This window comes from Lissotriton helveticus, chromosome 9 (genome assembly GCF_964261635.1).
Source record: "Lissotriton helveticus chromosome 9, aLisHel1.1, whole genome shotgun sequence".
NCBI lineage: Eukaryota > Metazoa > Chordata > Amphibia > Caudata > Salamandridae > Lissotriton > Lissotriton helveticus.
The window spans coordinates 1,169,685,285-1,169,705,197 of record NC_136070.1 but is presented as its reverse complement, the minus strand read 5'-3'; the positions used below and the strand labels follow the sequence as shown (position 1 = coordinate 1,169,705,197).

At 42.4% G+C, this 19,913-nt stretch overlaps 1 protein-coding gene across 1 annotated transcript in view; it reads right to left on the bottom strand.

The window, feature by feature from the left end:
• Positions 1–19,913, bottom strand: part of RFT1 (RFT1 glycolipid translocator homolog) — a 122,173-nt gene that overhangs the window by 65,186 nt on the left and 37,074 nt on the right. The window contains exons 6-9 of the mRNA XM_078661639.1: positions 11,184–11,318; positions 9,495–9,573; positions 7,430–7,480; positions 2,715–2,845 (exon numbers count right to left, since the gene is read on the bottom strand). Of these exons, the coding sequence (XP_078517765.1) occupies positions 2,715–2,845; positions 7,430–7,480; positions 9,495–9,573; positions 11,184–11,318 (396 nt within the window). The remainder of the gene's footprint in view (positions 1–2,714; positions 2,846–7,429; positions 7,481–9,494; positions 9,574–11,183; positions 11,319–19,913) is intronic.

Here is a 19,913-nt window from a genome sequence, read left to right as displayed (position 1 = left end):
AACACCCACGAAAGGTGCCACCGATGTAGCACATGAACCTCCAAATGCTTTCAGTACCGTAGGCTGTCTCATTGTGCCTTTGCCCGCATTAGCTGTCCGCAACCATGTCCCGCTGGCAATAGTATCTTCATAATTTTTCAGATCGTCGGTTTTCTTCTTCGAGCCGCCACGCCGGGGCTGCCCCAGTTTCCCACCGATGTCAGAGCTCGGGGGCTGTTCTTTCTTTCCATTGTGTTCTTTTCCCTCCCTCGTACCATCTTTAGCCACCCCGGTTTCGCTAACAAGGGTTTTGCCAGCATCTTTCCCGGCAATCGGGTCTTTTTGATTTTTAGAGTTCTTCGGAGCAATACCAAGCCGCCACAGTCTCCTAAGATATGCAAAAGTTTTATGGGGGACAAGAGCCAGCGAAGCCATCCAGCTCCCGATGACTCCGAACGAGATCTGCCGATGTCGGAATCTAGAGCGAGCAAGTTGGCAGTTATGAAGATTCATGTAGGCTTTAAATACGATTTCGATAGGGCATATTTTCCATGAAGTTTTGAACATTCCATTATTCAGCAGGGTCTCGAAGAGGAGGACGGCCGACGCCGACTTTCTGAGAGTTCAGTCAGCGGCCATCTTGCCCCCCTCAGCAGCCCTGAGCTTCAACCTTCATGCCTTGGCTTTCAATGGATACGCTTTTTAGACCAGCGTCAGAAGGGGGACTAGCACTTCCTGATTTGAAAGAGTACTATTATGCTAACTTTGCACACACCACATATAGAACTGCGAAGGTCCTAAATATCAATAGGTTCGATAATCTTTTTCTAGACTTAATTTATAAGGAATATCTAATCCATGATTTTATGCGTTTAATAAAAACCCCTAAAAAAGTAAGGTATATAATCCTTCAATGGAGCATTAAATGGAAAAAAAACAGTAATATACACATTATTCGATCCCCACTATAAATGGAGAAACCCTCCTCTCGGATATCCAAATAGGGCAAGATTTATTATTAGAACCAGAAATAACAGATATTTATCCTGGTTTTAGCTGCACGATCGTTGATTCTACAAATTGGAGATTGAACGACATTCCCACTCCTACACAAAGGTTATTTAGTAAATTGAACAGGATTAAAGAGCATGAAAGAAAGTACGCTTTAAGAGCCGGCTCCTAAAAGAAGTTTAAGGCTTTGTGGGAAGATTCGGGTTAAACTATAATGGCAGGCTGCTATGCTCTTGGATTGGATATGCTTTTAAAATGTTGTTAAATTATATATTGTATAAATAATGATGTGAATTTTCGTACATTATAGACCTTTTACGTTCATGAACTATGTATGGTTTTTAATCATCAGTTGTAATTGTGTAAATACGCTGTTTCTGTTCTTAATACATTTCTTTATGTCTCTTACTGACGTACTATGAATAGATGAGCTATGTCCAAATAAATATTTAAAAAAAAATCATCAACAGGACTTACAGCAATGCAACCAAGTGAGCTACCTAATAAATAGAGGTTGCAATGATGTGTCTAGAAGATTAAACTGCCAAGACGATAGTTCAGGCAGTCTATACCTATTGGCCCTTAAAGCGAAGTGGTGGAAACATGGAGAGTGTAAAGGCCAAAGGCACACAGCTCTGGAATTACCTAGCCTAATCACTTGCGGAACAACTGAATTACTAACAACTCAAGAAAATGTACATCACTTTCTACCTACAGACTGAGCTCCTCCACCTAGCCTGTAATCAATGTAGCAAAACCAAACACTTCCTAACACATCATACAACTAACTGCAAAGACTTGGCTAAAAAATCTGCAAATTGCTCTTAGGTCAAGCTGCTCAGGAAATTCCAGCTCCAAAAATCAGGACAAATGACCATTTGCCAGGTAGGACAAACTCATTTCCAAAGCACTAAGCCTGCTTGGACACCCAGTTGACTCACTGGTCGTAAGATGCTTCAAAGTAAGCAGACAACAAAGAAACATAGTACAGGAAACATCAGTAAATAAATAAATTGACTTTTTTCCCACAATTCTACTTTCGTTAGTGCCAATGTGACAGTAAAACTCACAACGAGAAAACTTGAGATCTGATTGTAAGCTAAACTTCTCGCAACATGTGGCGGCATACATATGTACTTTCTCCTGGCTCATATTCACCAGCCATGACCACAAATTATCAGAAGGGAGATTTCCTGTTAATCCAAACTTAACTAATGAAAAATCATATTTGTCAGTTGACAGCACTTAGTCCTAGAACTCCAGATAACACAATATTCTGTATGAACCACCATGCTTCCATTCCACTTAATGACCATATCTAGCAACAAGAACTCAAGACACCTTTTCTACCTACAGACAAATGACTGTGTTCAATACGTCGCAAACTAACGCATTCTCCATCTTAATTAAGTAAAATATATGTGCTCAGTTTCAGAAAGAACTAAATAAGCACCAGCCAATTCACCTCACCTGTACATTCCCCTATCAATTAAGGTTTTTATAGAAAACCGAACACAACTTTAGACATGTTGGCTTGAAAAACGTGCCTAATTTCAAAATCTGATATTATATCATTATGAATTTCAATTTTCATGAAAGAAAATGGTATCAACTCTGGCTCATGTCTGACGATAACGGTATTGTGTTACATTCGTGAAGCAATATTTACTGATGCCAACATGATTGTATCGCCAAATGCAGATAAAGACTCAAAACTACTTTACCTGTCTCTGATTTTTTGCATTCTTCCCCCTCTCGAGCACCTTAGCAAAGAAAACGTAGAAGCTTTCCTCAATTGGCATAAAGATAAACCTGGCTACCAGGGAACCAAGGTTATTGACGATATCATACACACCTACAAAAATAAACACCATTTAGGATGTAAATTCTTATATCTGAAATGCATTTTTGAGGCTTTTCCAACATTCTTGCTTACATGACCACAGGCCTCATAATAATATATGGTCCTCACAATGATCCCGCAACATTGCATTGAACGTTTTTACATTCCTCTAAACATACACAAACAAGGTGCTTCTCTTGTGTAATAAAAATACGTTTTTGCAGCTGGTAGCTTATTACCTTGATAAGAAAAGTAATAAAGTATATTTATAGGTGGAAACAGAGAGGTAACATCCCCAAAATATATGGGACTGTAGGGTAAGAGAAATGCCTCTGGGAAAAAGTGTTTAATGCAGTGAAGGAACAAAAAACGTAAGAATGAAAATGTTCTTAAGTATTTTATTTGGCATTCGGAATCTACACCTGCACATTTCCATATATGTAAATGTTTATGTATGTCTCTTGGCCATTCCCAGAAGTATTCTTGGAATGTTTTGCTAATTCTATTAACATCAGAAATTCACTTGCTGCAGAAATGTATGTGTTTAGTGAGAGAGGTTTTTTAAATTAGATCTTAGTCATCGATGAGCGGAGTAGCAGACTGTAAATCCTTCGGCACAGACTCATATAGCCATTCTATATCAGCCATTGGTCAAAAACCATGGTGATATATGTGCTATTGTAGAGGAAAGTGGCAACAACAACAGGCTTGTGAGTCACAGCTGATCCGCAGGACAGAGCCCTCTCAGAAAAGTTACCATTAGTGATCTGGTATTTTGACCGGAATTACTCTTGGTCCTAAGTGGAGCAAGCTAAAAAAACTGTCATTCGTGAAGACCGTAGCTGCCCATGTTACTTTTTCAAGATAGTTGAGTAGGTGAAGCTTTTAGAGATGTACAAGGCGAAATGTGTCTCCCCTGCGATGGTGCGGGGGTTTGGGGTTATGTTTACTTGTACACCTTACAAATCGTGGCAAATGTGATTCTATGATATATTCTGGCAGTCCCGAATAGCATATCCTCGAGCGTTTGACAATCTCAATTAGGCATGCCATATATTGCAGATCTTATAAAAATGGAACCCTTTCTTTTATGGCACAGGATATGGTCATCGACAAAAACTATGCTTAATCAGGGTATTTTAAATAACAGTTTTAAATTGGATGGGTCTCTATCCATCCCGTGGCTAAAGTATGTCCGGGATTTCAAGTGTGATCTTGGCCATTCACATTATTTCACCAAGTCTAGTACCATGTCGACCATCACAAGAAAAGAGAAAAAAAAAGAGAACCTAATGTTATTAGAAACTCTCTATCAGCAAAGATCCCAAAGCCCACTGCACTATCCAACCAGGTGATTTTAACAACTTTTAGTATCCAACCTTATTTAAATATTGTACCTGGTGGTTATAACAGGTTCTTACTGACCAGATTCAGACTTGGGATTTTACATAGACTTATACGTGGTCCAAAAATGAATGACTGGTCACGAGCAATGCATTTGTGTCCCTGCGATGACCATTCAGAACAATCAACCGTACATGCTGTTTTATTCTGTAGATTTTATGATGGACCTAGGAAAATGTGGATTGTACCAATTTTAAAATCTTTGGGTATCAGACAATGTCGTCCTGTGTTTATTGTATTACAGTTTTTGGAAAATGAACATATAGTTTGTAAGGTAGCAAGGTTTCTAAAAAGTGTACTTAAATGCAGGAAACGTATTGTATCATGAACGTCCAATCTACCATGGAAAAAGGGGCAGTAATGAATATAATTAATTTTATATTTGATATTCTTATCTATATTGTGTATTGTATTGTAGTTTTATGTGTTTTTATGGTTGTCTAAAACAGTAATCGAATAAAGTTTTGTTTGACTAGATCTGGTATTGCAAAGACAAGGGCGTCAGATTCAAAAACCTTTTTGAACACCTAAATGGAAGAGAATCATGATTGGTGGAACTTAACTATGCAAAAATGAATTTCCAAATGCAGAAAATCTACCAGTATGGTGAACTGTCAGCAAATGCAAGTGTAGAAGATGAAGTGGGAAAACACTTATTTTATGGGTGGATGTGGATGTCTCTGCAATATGCAATGAATACCAAAAGAAATGAAGACTGATGTGCATTGACAAACATTTTGCAGGTAGTTTCCCACCCAAGAACCGCTTGCATAAATGTTCTTGAAACAGGCAGGAGTAAGTTCCATTCAAGAGAGGGGAAGTGGAAGGAACATCTCCATTTTTCGTTGGGGTTCAGCTAAAGGGGATTGTCAACAATTTATTTTGTCCACTCAACTGCTTATTTATGCATCATTTATATATTATTATTTACAGGTTGAATGCCACAATGAAGTAAAACGAAGAAAGCGTGCTCTGGAACGTTTTCCTAGAAACTCTCTCTGAGACTTTTTCCAAATTATTGCAATTCTCAGGATTTTGAATCCAATTTGGTGAATGCCTTTTGTGGGTGTATTCCCTGCAGCTCTTTTTTCCTGAATAACATAGATGCCTTATTTCTCTTTTTCAGTAGAGTATGACCAGCTTCCTCCTTGTATTATTAATTAGGGGGCACACCTGCACATCACCCCTCCTTCCTTTATTCATCTCTGTGCATTGATCTGTTCATACCTCAACTATGTTTTTTTTTTTTTTAGTCCAGTCGCCTGCCCCTGCACATATCCTAGCACATCGGTCCCTATACCTTAGTGCACCCCCTGTCTGCATCCCCTGTCTGTACTAGTCCCTCTACACCAACCAATACCCTTGAACCTATACCCTACCATACATTACAAACATCAACTATGGCAATACCCTGACCTACTTTGCTCCATTACTCTTACAGTGTTCTCCTTTCTTGTGCCATTTGTTTTCTTTTCCCTAGCATACCCCTTTTTTCTGTTACATTTTCTTATTTTCTATGAGGAAACCTGTTTTGGAAATTTAACAAAATACAGTTTCACCAGCCTGTTTAGGTTTCTCCTGAAAGGAGATAAAGCCAAAGTTGACACAAGGTGAAAACATGCCCCAAGTAACATATTAGGATTTGAGTATTCCTGAAGTAGTAGACTTCCAGGAGTGCTAGAAGTATTCGTGTAGAATCCCATGGTCATTGGAAATATGCATTAAACATAGGAGATCATATTTGGGAATAGTTTTTTCACTTTTACTAGCTGCGCAAGGAGACATGTGTGACTAGACTAAGCTTAATTCCCAATGGACAATTTGAATTTTTTCATTATGCTTAGAATATTATTATTTTATTTTTGTGAAGAGTGGTCTCATTTTGAATTCGGAACTGAGTTGGGGTATTTAAATCTCTCCATGTACAAAATGTAGAAGGCAATCATGTTTATGGACACTGCACATGTTATGGTAATCTTTGTAATAGGTTACAGAATCAAGGGTGGACATAATAGTTTCTTGCTCATAGTGTGTGTTTAAATCTTTATCTAGATGGGCTGTCCAAAATGCTATTCACAGAACTTCTACACACTTTAGAAAATAGTAGATATTTATGAGGATCACAATACTAATGTTCATTCTTAATTAAAGCTTTGTAATTTTAAAGCAAGATTCCATCAGAAAAATTTACAGAATGTAAATGAAAACATCCCTTCACGCAATCCATTTAGACTTTGGTTAAGTTCAAAATAATGCAGGGCTACTGAAATACAAGAAAAGGCTTTCATCAGCTTACATCAATAGTCAGCAGTTAAATATATGATATAATTTAAGACACCGTTCCCAACTGCCCCATACCTTTCACTTGGACTTGGACAGGTAATCATATTTTCGTAGAACTATGCAGCTATCACGTTATGGAAAGGGGTCTCCTTTAAGTACACATAAATAATGGATATAAGGATATGAACTCCATGCTTTCCTATCTAAGAACTTAACATGATGTGCTCTCTTTCAGTAACCTGTTAAAAACTCATTTTGTACTTAATATTTACCTCAATAATCAACACTTCCTTCTTAAGAGGAATACAATTTAAATTGCCTTCTACCTTTATACTACGTTGTAATTAGGTGCCATTTTTTGTGTGGTAAGAATTCCCCTTAAGCAGCAGGTGATCCAGTGGGGGTTTCATTTTGAACTATTCCCTATTATAACATACAATTGAACTTTAGCAGAGGTCTGCCACCTAGTTAAATGTGTGTTTCTCAAGAATATGGTCACCTCACAATTGAAGTCACTGCAACAGATTACTTTCATTAATACTTGTCTTTGAAGAATTAAATAAAAGCCAATGTATTTAATTATTCTTGATAAATATAATGCATATAATATTGTATTATAACAGCACTGACACTGTATCCTGAAAGCTATCCAGTTCGTACATTTAGAAAGTAAATACTTACTTAAATAAAACAAAAGCACATCATTCTGTATGTCTCAAATTATATATGCATTTGCTTATATTCACATTAACATAACAATTCTGATTTTGTAGACTATTTATAGGTATTAATCTGAACTACTATATAGCGAAGCATTACAATATAAATTTCATCAAGTACATTAAATGTTACATCAACACTGTGTATGTTCAGCACAACTAGAGTGTTTAAAACTTTTTTCTAATTTACCTTGGTCTCCAAAATTCAGGACATTCAAAAACGTCATAACATATCGTTCACCTATACATGAAAAATAAAGAAAAATAAAGTGTTTTTAGCTTTAAAAGAACTTTAGAAGCATTACTATGAATCTCAGATCAGCTACCTCCTGCATCTTTTTATTGTAAGCTTTAGGCTACCTGCTAACCATGTGAGGAAGTCTCAATCAAAAGTATGCTTTATTGAAGGATTCTATTTATGCAATAAATTGTCAATCAAAATAAGAAGCTTTGTTCAAATGAAAATATACTTGATTCACAAATACAGACCCCATAAGCATATTCTTAGTTATTAATGTTAGACTCTCAGTTGTGCAGTAATTTATATGCAGTTTTCATCTTCTTGCCTTTTATCGACCACAGATCTATTGAGCATCTATATCAAAATAATATTTTTAAGAAATGTGTTAAACAGTTGGTAGGTCAACACAAATCAGGTCATGGGAGCAGTGAACATTCATCACATATTTTAAGTAGAAAGAGAGCAGCACTGAGATCAGTGGTACTGGACGACAAAGACAGTGGTACTAAATGCCATTGGGTCAACTCTTTAGTGGGTGTAACCCTGAAAATATACCAAATGGAGTAATGAAATAGAGAACCCATGAAACTAAGTATAATATACACCACATTGATAAATATAATTAGAGTAATTTTATGTAGCTAAGATAATGAGCCACCTAATAAATTAGAGTCAATGGACTGCCTGTAGTAAAAGTTGTGAAGGGCAAGTCCCTAGTCCTGAAATGGAATTATCCACATAGAGGGCGTTGTGGTGGTTACTGAGCCATACACTTGTAGGTTTTGGACCAATGAAGGAGAAGTAGAAGTGCTGATTCATGCAAATATACAATAGCACTTTATACTATGCAGTGGTTCATACCTTATATGTATACTAATGCAAACAATACACAAGACTTAATGATGGAAATAGAGGTATGAGGGATACTCCTAAAACAGGATTATCCTAACGAAAGGCTTTAATCAGGCCAATAGTTTATTGGACTGTGAAGGCAGAGTGAATTGATGTGGGACAGCTGAAAAGCAGTGTTGAAAGGCGATACAATAACTGAAAGGGTCAAGAAATCATTTTTTCAGGTGGGGGTGTTACAATGTAAAAATGGATCCTATTGACATTTTGTGATAAAAAATGTACTAATAGGTGCACCTTAAAATGTAATATATTATGAATTTGTACATTGGTGGAGAGTGAATTATCATTTAAATACAATGTGTAACAAATGATTAGTGGTATATTGGACAAAAAGTTTGTGCCATTGCAGATTAATAAACCACATTAGCTTGTGAGAATATTGGAGGGTATCTTGTTCACTTTTGCCTTGTTAAATTATCCTTCAACCCTCGGGTTGGGTAGGAATACTCTGGTTGATACACTTATCTTCCTCTGGCTGCTTCCAGACCACTGCATCCCAGAGAATTAATGTTCATATGATTAGACATCTAACAGGGTACAACTAAGAAAGAACAATTTAAGAAAGTGTGTGAAAACAGAAGCTGAATGACACATGCTAAATAAAATAGAAATTATAGGGAAGCCATAACATAAACTTAAGGGGTAAAAAGTGAAAGGCGGACTGTCAGAATTAATCTCAGGAACTGATAATTACTTTGGGCCACAAACCAGTTCAGTGATTGTGCCCATTTCAAACAGGCAGCTGCTACAGATTCATTAGCCTTGGTTCTGCTCCAATAGTTTAAGTTTAATAGTTTATAAAGCACTCACCTCACCCTGGGGCATCGCGGCGCGGACAATACGAACAGTCAAGCCCAAACTGTCAAGCTAGCTGCCCTCTAAAGGGGAACACAAGCAACCACAGACCGGTTTTAGCCTATTTGTGGCCTCATCACTCACATCTAGACATACCTATCACGCTTAGGGTGTTGCACAGAGGAAAACAAAAAATTATAGTGGGATTGCTTCAATCAATGTCAGCCATTGGTAGTAACTTTGGGCTGCAATCCAGTCCAACATTTTTCCTTTATTTGTTGCATAACATACACATAGAAAGGCTCACCCTCTGTCAATATCTGTTTCAGGAAAGACTGTTTGAAAAAGCTCCAGGTCAACTTTGCTTGTGTCCAGTCAACAAAAGCCTGAAAAAAAGAGAATAATACTCACTCAATAACATTTTACATTTAGAACACTTTTAAAACTGTGAAACAACATGTAATCATTAATAATAATGGGGAAGTCCCAAAGTACACTTTTTAATACAAATACTCAAATGCTCTCCGTCACAAAGATGTACTGTCAATTGTTTCTCTGGTACCTGGGAGAGGATGTTCACTGTGCATCGTTTGGCTGTTATGAAAAATATAACATTTTACCAATGTTTCAAGTATGTGATATAAGAATGGGGTGTCCCGCCTTTACTAGGCAACATACAATTTCCTATTGCTACCATACAGTGACAAATATATAATTCTTGGAATAGAACATCCATGTTTTAGCAGCTCAGAAATATTCAAGTCTGTCTAGCAAACACAAGTTCATAACACAGACATAAATTCCTGCCTGTTTTCGAGAGAACATATCAGAATATTAAAGTTCTTTTGTAAGCTGCACTGTAGGGGGTTGTGTTCAACCTCATGGTCACAGGTTCAAATCCCGGCGGGTCCACTCAAACTTTCATCCATCGGAGGTCGATAAAATAAGTACCCTTGAGTAGGGTAACAATAAACATCTGTTATTCAGTGCCAAGATGCCCATTTTGGGGTGAACATGTGCTTTACAAATACATATTATGTAATGTTATGTTAAGCCTAATTATCCAAATGAAAAAAAGATGTCATGACTTACAGCTCTACAAAAACAGAAAAATTAAACTGAAGCCAATGTGTTCAGTATTAGAAATAACATAAAAACTCTTTGTTTCCAAGGTGACCAACATGTTACATACCAAGTGCCAGATTCACAGATTGACTTACACTCACAAAATTGGCTGAATTTATGTCTGTAAGGAGTTCACAACAGGAGACCACGCCATTGAAAGCTCTTTCATTCCAGAGCAATGCTGCCTCATGAATAATATATTTTATGTGGGAATAAATGCCAGGCAAGGATTGGGGAATATGTATTCAAAGACATGGTGTCTTACTGCATTAGCCTTTCGGGTAACTTAAACTTTACCTGCACCCAGTCTCTAAATAAAGCAAATGCAGGAAACTCACAATTTCATAATTTTATTGATCCAAGGCATGACTAGACTTGAAAGTATGTGAACAGAGGAGTTTGTGGGTATTCGTAGCTCCTTTCACACCCTTTACCACTCTTTAAATGTTCACAAATGAACTACTGTCAAGAGCAAAGGAAATCCCTTTAATCATTCTTCCCTTGAATATCTTGGTCTTTAAATGTGCCACTGCATTAATGCCCCTATTTTTCAGTAGACATAATTGTACACCTGGGACAATAACATCAGCAGAAATACCACCGCAGGAAAAATCCAAGAATTCATAAAACATGTCCAGAAGCATGCCTAGAAACCTGTGTCTGGGCAAGCTTTTCAGGCTTAACACTGAAAAACTGCAATTATCAAAAAATCAAATATCAGCACCCATGCGACACAATAAACCTGCAAGTATAGATTTACAATATTTTGTCAATTAGCCTAAGATTTTATATGGTCGCATAAAATCAATAAATTGACAGTACTTATCAACATAATTAATCAAATTACGTTTACAGCTACAAGGCTAGTTACCTGGTTCTTTTTCACAGTGGGCAGTAGATCAATCATTCTGGTCACTGGAAAGTATTTATTTTTTGCTTCAGGGGATCCAACAAACTTCCCAAAATAAGTGACATAACAGACAACCAGTATGGTTGTATAAAGAAGCTGTAAAGAAAAACAAATGACTGAAACATATGTCATGTGGGACAGCTATTTTAATTTTAGGGGTATGTGAAATGTACTTTAGATATCTAAAACATTCACATACCCTCAAAAATATACAATTGATCAGGAAGGGCAAACTGATAATTTCTTTATTATCTTATACAAGTTAAGTCTTATATGAAATCACTTCTAAGTACGACACAGGGCCTTGAATACCATGGAAATAGTATTGTAATGGAAATACACACCTACACTAGCCTCTTGACAAATTATGCTGTTGGCATCAGATCTAAATACAATGTAGAAGTGTTGGAAATACAGAAACTATATGCAACTCAATCTAAAGAGGTCCTATGACCGTCAGTTCAACTTAATTTATCTTAAAATCAATTAACTGCATTATATATAGTCTTCATTTAATATTAAATGTAATTTCTATTATTTTAATCATGATATTTCATTGATTAATCTCGATTATGTACATATACGTTTAGATACATTTAAACATTAATTTATTGACAACCATTGTACGGCTATTAAAGCAATAGAAGCAATTCTTACTTATACTGCCCTAATGTTTGCAATGTGAGACATAACACAGACAGTGAATATAGTTTTATTTCAGAGTAAACTCCTTAAACAGGGAGTGAATGTAACCCTTTTGGCAAATATAATTCTTTCATATAATGCTATTTGTAAGTGGTATGCTTTTTATTATTTTGAATACATGCCTCAATCTATTTCAGGAATACATACATACCTATATATATATTATATATATATATATATCGTACACAGTTCTCCGGTTGCTCCCGGCGTCTACCTCTGCTGCGATCCTGCGCGGGTGCCGGTCACCCAAAGTAATTGCTTACAAAGTTTCCCCTCTTCGGAAGAAAACAACGCAGGATACTTCTGGATGCTGAAAGATGTTTATTAAGGCAAAAGTGGCAACTGCCTACCGACGCGTTTTGCCAGTTACGGCGTGGTCACGGTGAAGCTGTTATCGTGAGGGTGCTATTTACATACAATAACATAGAAATTGAGATAGGACTGGGTTCCACAGCCGAAGTAATAATGGCAGACATTTTAAGCTAGTCTTTATCGTACATTTCACAAAGTTATTACCTTTCTAGTACTTTTTCTCCCCAGCCCTGAAGCCATTTGGCATGCTGCCAAAATAAAGCACTTACCTTGTCATCCCCTTCGTGAGTGTGGTTCGTTCTTTGAACGAGGGAGCGTACATATTTCAACGGACCCACCGCCGTTTACACCGCACCCGCCTGGAAGAGTGCATGGGCGCTTTGGTGGACCTGGGAGCCTGGCACCGCCATTGTAGTGTCCTGCAACGGACCCTTGAACCGGCAGCCATCCAGGCTGTTGAGACAACGTGAATATTCCGTGACTCACTCCGACTGTCTGGATGCAACGTGGCTGGCGAAAGAGGGGGACCCTGTGAGTGCTTGGAGCCGGCAGCTTGGGGCACTAAAGGGAGAAAACAGCATGCAGATTCACTGCTGTACTTCAAGTACCAGAAGACACTACGGCATATGCCTAGCCCCCAACAGGGCGTGTCATGTATAAATGGACTTGTGAGCATATCTCCGCAGTACTCGTCTTTCCCTGAAGAAGAAGGATTTTGCCTTCGAAACGCGTCGGAATTATTTTAGACGAACTTTGGTCCTGTATCCAACAGTGACTTTTTCTCCCCAGCCCTGAAGCCATTTGGCATGCTGCCAAAATAAAGCACTTACCTTGTCATCCCCTTCGTGAGTGTGGTTCGTTCTTTGAACGAGGGAGCGTACATATATATATATATATATATATATATATATATATATACACATATATATATACACATATATATATATAGGGCTCGACAAATGTACTCGACCTCTCTAGCAAATGTGAGTGAATTTCTTCAAGGGCGAGCCAGTTTTCAGGCCTACTTGACCTGCCTGGCGAGTGATATCTGCCACTGCAGTGCCAGGTGCCAATTTGTGGGTCGAGTGCAAGTGATGTTAGTTCGAGTAGAAAAGTCTACTTACTCGACCTGCAGGTCAAGTAAGATATATATATATACATATATACGCACACACACACATACATGCATACATATTTCAAAGCCCCATCCCATTCTTAAGCACTGTGGTTTTTTGACTGCAAAGCCATCTTCAACTCTACTGGAGAAACACCTTGTTCCACGCACAACCACTAAATTAAATCATAAAGGCACTCTGCCCTATACCTGGAGAGCTTTCCGGTGACATGTCATCTGTTTTCTCTCCCATCTACAGTAGCCCTGCGCATCATGACATTAGAGGATAGAAATAAATTGCTCAGTCCATAAGGGTCATTTCTTTTTTTCCCCCCGAAAACAAAACAAGACGATGGGTGGAACACAAAAAAATGCTAACTAGGTTCACATAACGTTGTTAGAAGACAGAATGTTCTACATTATTAATCTTCACCAAAAGTGGCCTTGTCATGCTGGCATACGCAGTTTTAAGCAGGAGTGGTTGAGTCGGTGCTTCCACTGCCACAACAATTTGCTGGCCCACCCACCAAATTCGGACTCCATCGCAGGTTTGCTCTCTTTACTTTTGACAAAATACCATTTGGACTCCACCTTTACCTTTACTCAGAATATAGTATTTTCCATATTTAGATCTCAAGCATTTACACATTTGGTTGTAGGCTGGTCTGTGACATAACTATGCTTTCTGTAAAAACTTAAACGGCCACAAATGATAGGCCACCTTTAAAATTGGAGAAGTACAGATTATAAAACTGTGTTAGTACAACTGATGTATCCTCTTCATCCATGAAAGTAACCAACATGTACTGCTGCAACACTGGAGTACATATCAGAAATGTTCGCAAAAATCCAAACACCCTGTTGGCGCTCATTGACAAACAAAGGAGGCACTCGGGGTAAAAAAAAACTATACAGGAAACCAGGTGCAGGAAAAGGTCCAATATGATTGATTTGCCCTACTGAGGCAAAATGTAAAGTGATCTAACGATGCTCGTACAAAGTTTCATTTGTTGAATGGATGGTTCTGGTTGAGGACTAGATAAGGATAAAGTAATATGTGTAGGTATGTATGTGCTGCACAAGGTATGAGCCACAAAGACTCTTTTTTTTTACATGAATAAAAACCAATAAATAATTTTGTTTAAAGGTAGAAATGCCTAGGTATTACAGATTGTCAGAAAAGATATTACTAACATAATTACACTGGACAAAGAACTGATAGATATCTAAAGAGAAAAGTCTAAAGATGTGAACAGGCCCTGAGGGCAAACATTTAAGAAACTGCATTAGTTAGAAGTGATAGATCGACTAAGTATACACGATCACAGACGATACACAACAGCACAACACGAAAAAGTCAAGGAGAACGCTCGCTTGGCTGGTGAATCGAAATTTGCCTAGCTTAGTAACGGTAAGTTTCAATTCTATTAAGGACACGGAGGCGAGGATTATGCTTTTCCTTCTTCGCTGTTTATTACAAATACAAAACACAGCAGCCCAGAAAAGCACTGAAATTAGAAAAAATGACTGAATAGACTCCAACACGGAGATCTAGTAACATGTAGTACTCAAAACAAAGAAAACTACATTTCCCATCCAGTCCGTGAATAACCACAACAATAGTCCTTTCACAGTGTCCATCGCACGAAGATAGGGCGTCTCTCTTGTGTTCCCTTCCTCTTTCTTCGCGCGAGTCACGCCGACACATCAACGGTCCTGCTTCGAACCTTCGTTACCTAGTGGAGTAAACAACACACCAGCGTAAGCGTTGTAAAGCCAATAAGACGGGTAGCAAACAACAATGGCAAGTACCCACAAAGAATGCAGTAATACCAGGCATGCCAAGAATAATAAAGTGTTTACTTACAGCCATACGGGTGGGATCTCCTCCGAAGGACCGGGAGGGATAATCCTCGCCTCCGTGTCCTTAATAGAATTGAAACTTACCGTTACTAAGCTAGGCAAATTTCGATTCTATGTCAGGACCGGAGGCTTCAGATTATGCTTGTTCAAAGCTTACTGATCACCAAATGCGCAACATCCACCACTGGTTTAAAATAAAACCGTTTAAAGGTGGAATCTGAGGACCAATCTGCAGCTCGCATCAAATCCTCCAAACGCGCACCCAGCGAGAAAGCCTTCGAGGCCATGGCCCCCCTGGCCGAATGAGCGCCAAACATCTTAGTGTCAATGCCAGCTTCCTGCAACACCCACCGCACCCATCTGGCTATGGTGGGGGAAGATACCGCCTTGTGTGGCTTACGCAGGGCTATAAGCAACTGCCTCTCGCCCGGAGGGCGAAGCTCAAGGGTGACATCCTCGTATGTCTTAAGGCAATGAACCACGCAGAGTTTGGGTACCTCCTCGAATGCTGGGTAAGAAATCGACCGCGTCGCAGACTTTGTACGACGACCCACAGTAAAAGTCACCCCTTCCGGTGAAAAAATCCTAGCCGAAACGTCGAGAGCCCTGACATCCGAAACTCTACGGCACGATACCAAGCATAGGAGCATAGCCAATTTTGCGGATAACTCCTTCAGTGAAAGATACCTGTTATGTTGCCAGGAAAGAAAAAGATTCAGAACCACATTCACATCCCATAGAACCGAATAACGCGGCTCCGGGGGCAGGGACAGCCTCACTCCCCGCAGGAGTCTACAAACAAGAGGATGCTCCCCCACCGGAGCCCCGTCCACCGGCTCGTGAGCCGCTGAAATCGCTGACCTGATCGCATTAATGGTGCGGTATGCTAAACCTTCCACCGCCAGGTCTGCCAAGAAATTCAAGATGGGAACAACTCCTGCGACCAAGGGATCCAGGTTTCGTCGAAGACACCAACGAACCCACCTGGTCCAAGCGGAGCGGTACCTCTTTGCAGTACTCCCGGCCCAGGCCTTGGACAACAGGTTGTGAGCCGAGTCCGAAAGGCCCGGGACCGACCAGCGTCTCCGGAAAGCCGCCATGCCATGAGGCGGAGAGAGTCTCGCAGCACGAGGTGGTGAGGCTCCCCGTTCGGATTGAGAAGGAGATGAGGGAGACGGGGGAGTAGGATTGGAGAATCCCAGGAAAGTTCCAGAAGAACCGGAAACCAGACTTGAGACCTCCAAAACGGGGTCACCAAGATCACCTCTGCCTTCTGGCGGCGGAGTTGGGCCGCCGTGCGCAGAACCATCGAGAAGGGGGGAAACGCATACGGCTTCCCCCGACTCCAATCCTGGAGAAACGCATCTGTGGCTTCCGCCAGCGGATCCGGCCTCCAACTGTAATATCGGTGTAACTGGAAATCCAGACGGGACGCAAACAGGTCCACCGAGAGCGGACCCCACAGGTTGTTCAACCATTGGAACACCGCGGCGTCCAACTTCCACAGACTGGAATCTCGCAGATACCTCGAGTGCCAGTCCGCAACTTGATTGTCCCGGCCCGGAAGGTATTCCGCCGTCACCGAGACCCGATGGGATAGACAATAGTCCCAAAACTCCGTTGCTAGGTCCGCCAGAGCTCGGGACCGAGGACCGCCCAGATGGTTCACATAACGAAGGGACATTGTCCATTGTCCATTGTCACGATTTCGCCATGTCCTTGGTCCAACAGCGGATTGCGAAGGAGCCCGCCAGCAGCTCCAAGCAATTGATGTGGAGACCTTGTTCCTCGGAAGACCAGACGCCGCCTGTAGAGAAATCTCCACAGCGGGCGCCCCAACCGGACCTGCTGGCGTCCGATTCAATGACTAGATCCGGAACGGAGCCAAAAATCGCCCGGCCGTTCCATGCTTCCATATGGGAGAGCCACCAGGCCATCTCTCCTTTTACTTCCTGTGAGAGCGGGACCAGTTGGTCGTAGGACAGACCCTTCCTGAGATGGTGCGCCTTGAGGCGTTGAAGGGCACGATAATGCAGGGGCCCCGGGAAGATTGCCTGGATGGAGGAGGAGAGAAGTCCTACCACTCTGGCAATCTGCCGCAGGGAGGTGTGAGACTTCGAAATCGTTTGCTTCAGTACATGCCGGATTTTGGCCATCTTCCGCGAGGGAAGGCTGAGCGAGGCCTGTACTGAGTTCACCACGAAACCTAAGAATGTCATCGTCTGTGAAGGTGAAAGAACCGACTTGTCCTCGTTGATGACGAACCCCAGTCCTTGCAACAAGGAAATTGTGCGATTGAGCTGGAGAAGCAGTTTGCTTGGACACTGGTCCATCAGCAGGATGTCGTCCAAATAGACCACCATCCGGATCCCCCGACACCGCAGGGTTTCTATCGCCGGGTGTAGCAACTTGGTGAAGCACCAAGGAGCCGACGAAAGCCCGAACGGAAGGGCGGTGAATTCGTAGACTTTGTCCCTCCAGAGAAACTGAAGGAACCGTCGATGGGGAGGATGAATGGGTACGACTAGATATGCATCCTTGAGGTCCAACCGGACCATCCAGTCGTCCGGGAGCAGAACGTCCCGGAGCAGATGGATTCCCTCCATCTTGAAATGGTGGTAAACTAGCCACCCGTTGAAATCCCTGAGGTTGATCACGGGTCTCTGTCCCCCGTCCGTCTTTTCCACTAGGAAGACGTTGCTGAGGAAGCCGAAAGGATGGCGTACTGTATGGCAGATGGCCCCCTTGCGTAATAACGCCGAGATTTCCTCGTCGATCAAGGTGGCATCCGCCTGTGAAAACACAATGGGGTGTGGCGCCCTTAGCTGACAAGGCTGATCGTAGAACTCTATGTGGAAGCCCTGGACCGTCTGCAGCACCCATGCATCCGATGTAATCGCTGCCCAAGCGTTCAGAAAACCGGCCAGGCGACCCCCAATGCGCACCTGACTCGCAGGTATTACACTCACCATGGGAACTGTTACCACCGGCGTCGTTCCGGAAACCACCTCCGCGCCCCTTGAAGCGCTGGCCTCTTGTCGGGTAAAAGTTGGTGTAGTTCGCCGACGTGTTGTACTGGCCTCTGCCGGAGCCTTGCCCTTTGTTGGGTAAACTTTGGCCTCCACGGCCGGTCGCGTGGCCCCTACCGCGACCGGCCCCTCGGGAAAAACGCTGGTGAAACACCCTCTTGATGTTGGACTGGGCCCTGTCTAGGGAGGTAAACGTATTGACGAACTTGCCCAGCTCCTTGATAAAAGGGTCCCCAAACAAGCCGCCCTGCGCCACCGCGCCCGCCTCCGAAGAGGCCAGATCCCCTAACTTGGGGTCAAGTTTAATCAGTAGGGATCGGCGACGTTCCGTCGAGAGGGCGCAGTTGGCGTTCCCCAGGAAGATGACCACCCTCTGCGCCCAACTCGATAGCACGTCTGGGGAAATGGGATTGCCAGAAACTTTGGCCTCCTCTGCCATATCCAGTATCTTGGTAATGGGACCTATGGCGTCAAGCAGCTTATCCTGACAGGAACGCCAGGAACGGTCAATCCCCTTACGGGGGTCTTTGACAAATTTCGCCATGAATGTGGCCATCTTACCATCCAATTCAGGTGTCATGGCGACCTTCCCTTCCAGGGTAGGGCGGGGACACTCACCCCTCAGACAACTCCGTGCCTCCTTCTCGAGTGGTTTGCGTAGGCGCGCCGCCACAAACTTCGCGACCTTGTCCCCAGGCACCCAAGCGGCCGATCGCGGATGAACAATCTCATCCGGATCCAGCATACCCGAGCTATCCTGTGGTAACTCCGCCGCAGAGCCGGACGGCCGCCACGATCTCACCGACTCGTCGTCGTCGTCGTCCGTATCCACCGGAGAGAGCCCTCCCGGGGAGGAAGGGGCCGTCGCAGTCTGGCCCGAAGGACCCGGAGCTGGGGCCGGCGCCGGGGTAGGATCTGTCGCCTCTGCCAGAAAAGCATCCCGCAGGCGTTCAAAGGCACACCTATCCACCCCCTGAGGGGCCCCAGCAGCCTCCCTGCAAGCCTTCTTAGGAGCAGGGGGTGCCCCCTCCGAGGACGCAGAATTGCCTCCAGAGGCCCCCAAGTGCGCTTGACCTAGCTTTGCACATTCCTCCACAATGCACGCCGAGAGCCTGTCCTCCATGGGACCTACTATCTCCTGCACGCACCTATAAATGGAGCTGTCGACAGCTTCATAGAAGGCATCATCATTAAGATATTGGTGGGACTCTTCCTCCTCCACATAGTACCCGTCAGCCATGACCACCAACCCTGTTCTCGCAAGGATAAGTACAAATGGTGATAGGCAAGGGCTAGGAGTTCGTGGGCAACACAGTACCCGGGTATGGGGCAGCCAGAGGCTAACAGATGAGGTGGCTGGGGACCAGACCTATCGAGGCAGCACCCGCCTCCAAGCGCGCCGACCTTCACAAGGACCGGGTCGATGCCGCCCCCCCTGCGCGCTTACAGCAAGGCTCTTCAGAGCGGGCCCCTAACTAGGGACGTAGCGTGCTAACGCGGTGAAAACCGCTATGGTGCCGTGAGATACAGCCCGCAGGCGTACAAAGCGGTAACCCGCCTTACAGACCCCGTCCGGGGCGTCAGAAATGTACTTTGGGGACAATACAGCCCGACAAACGGGCGTCTGGGTGAGGCGGCAAAGGCGAGGCTCCGGCGCAGCTCCTTCTC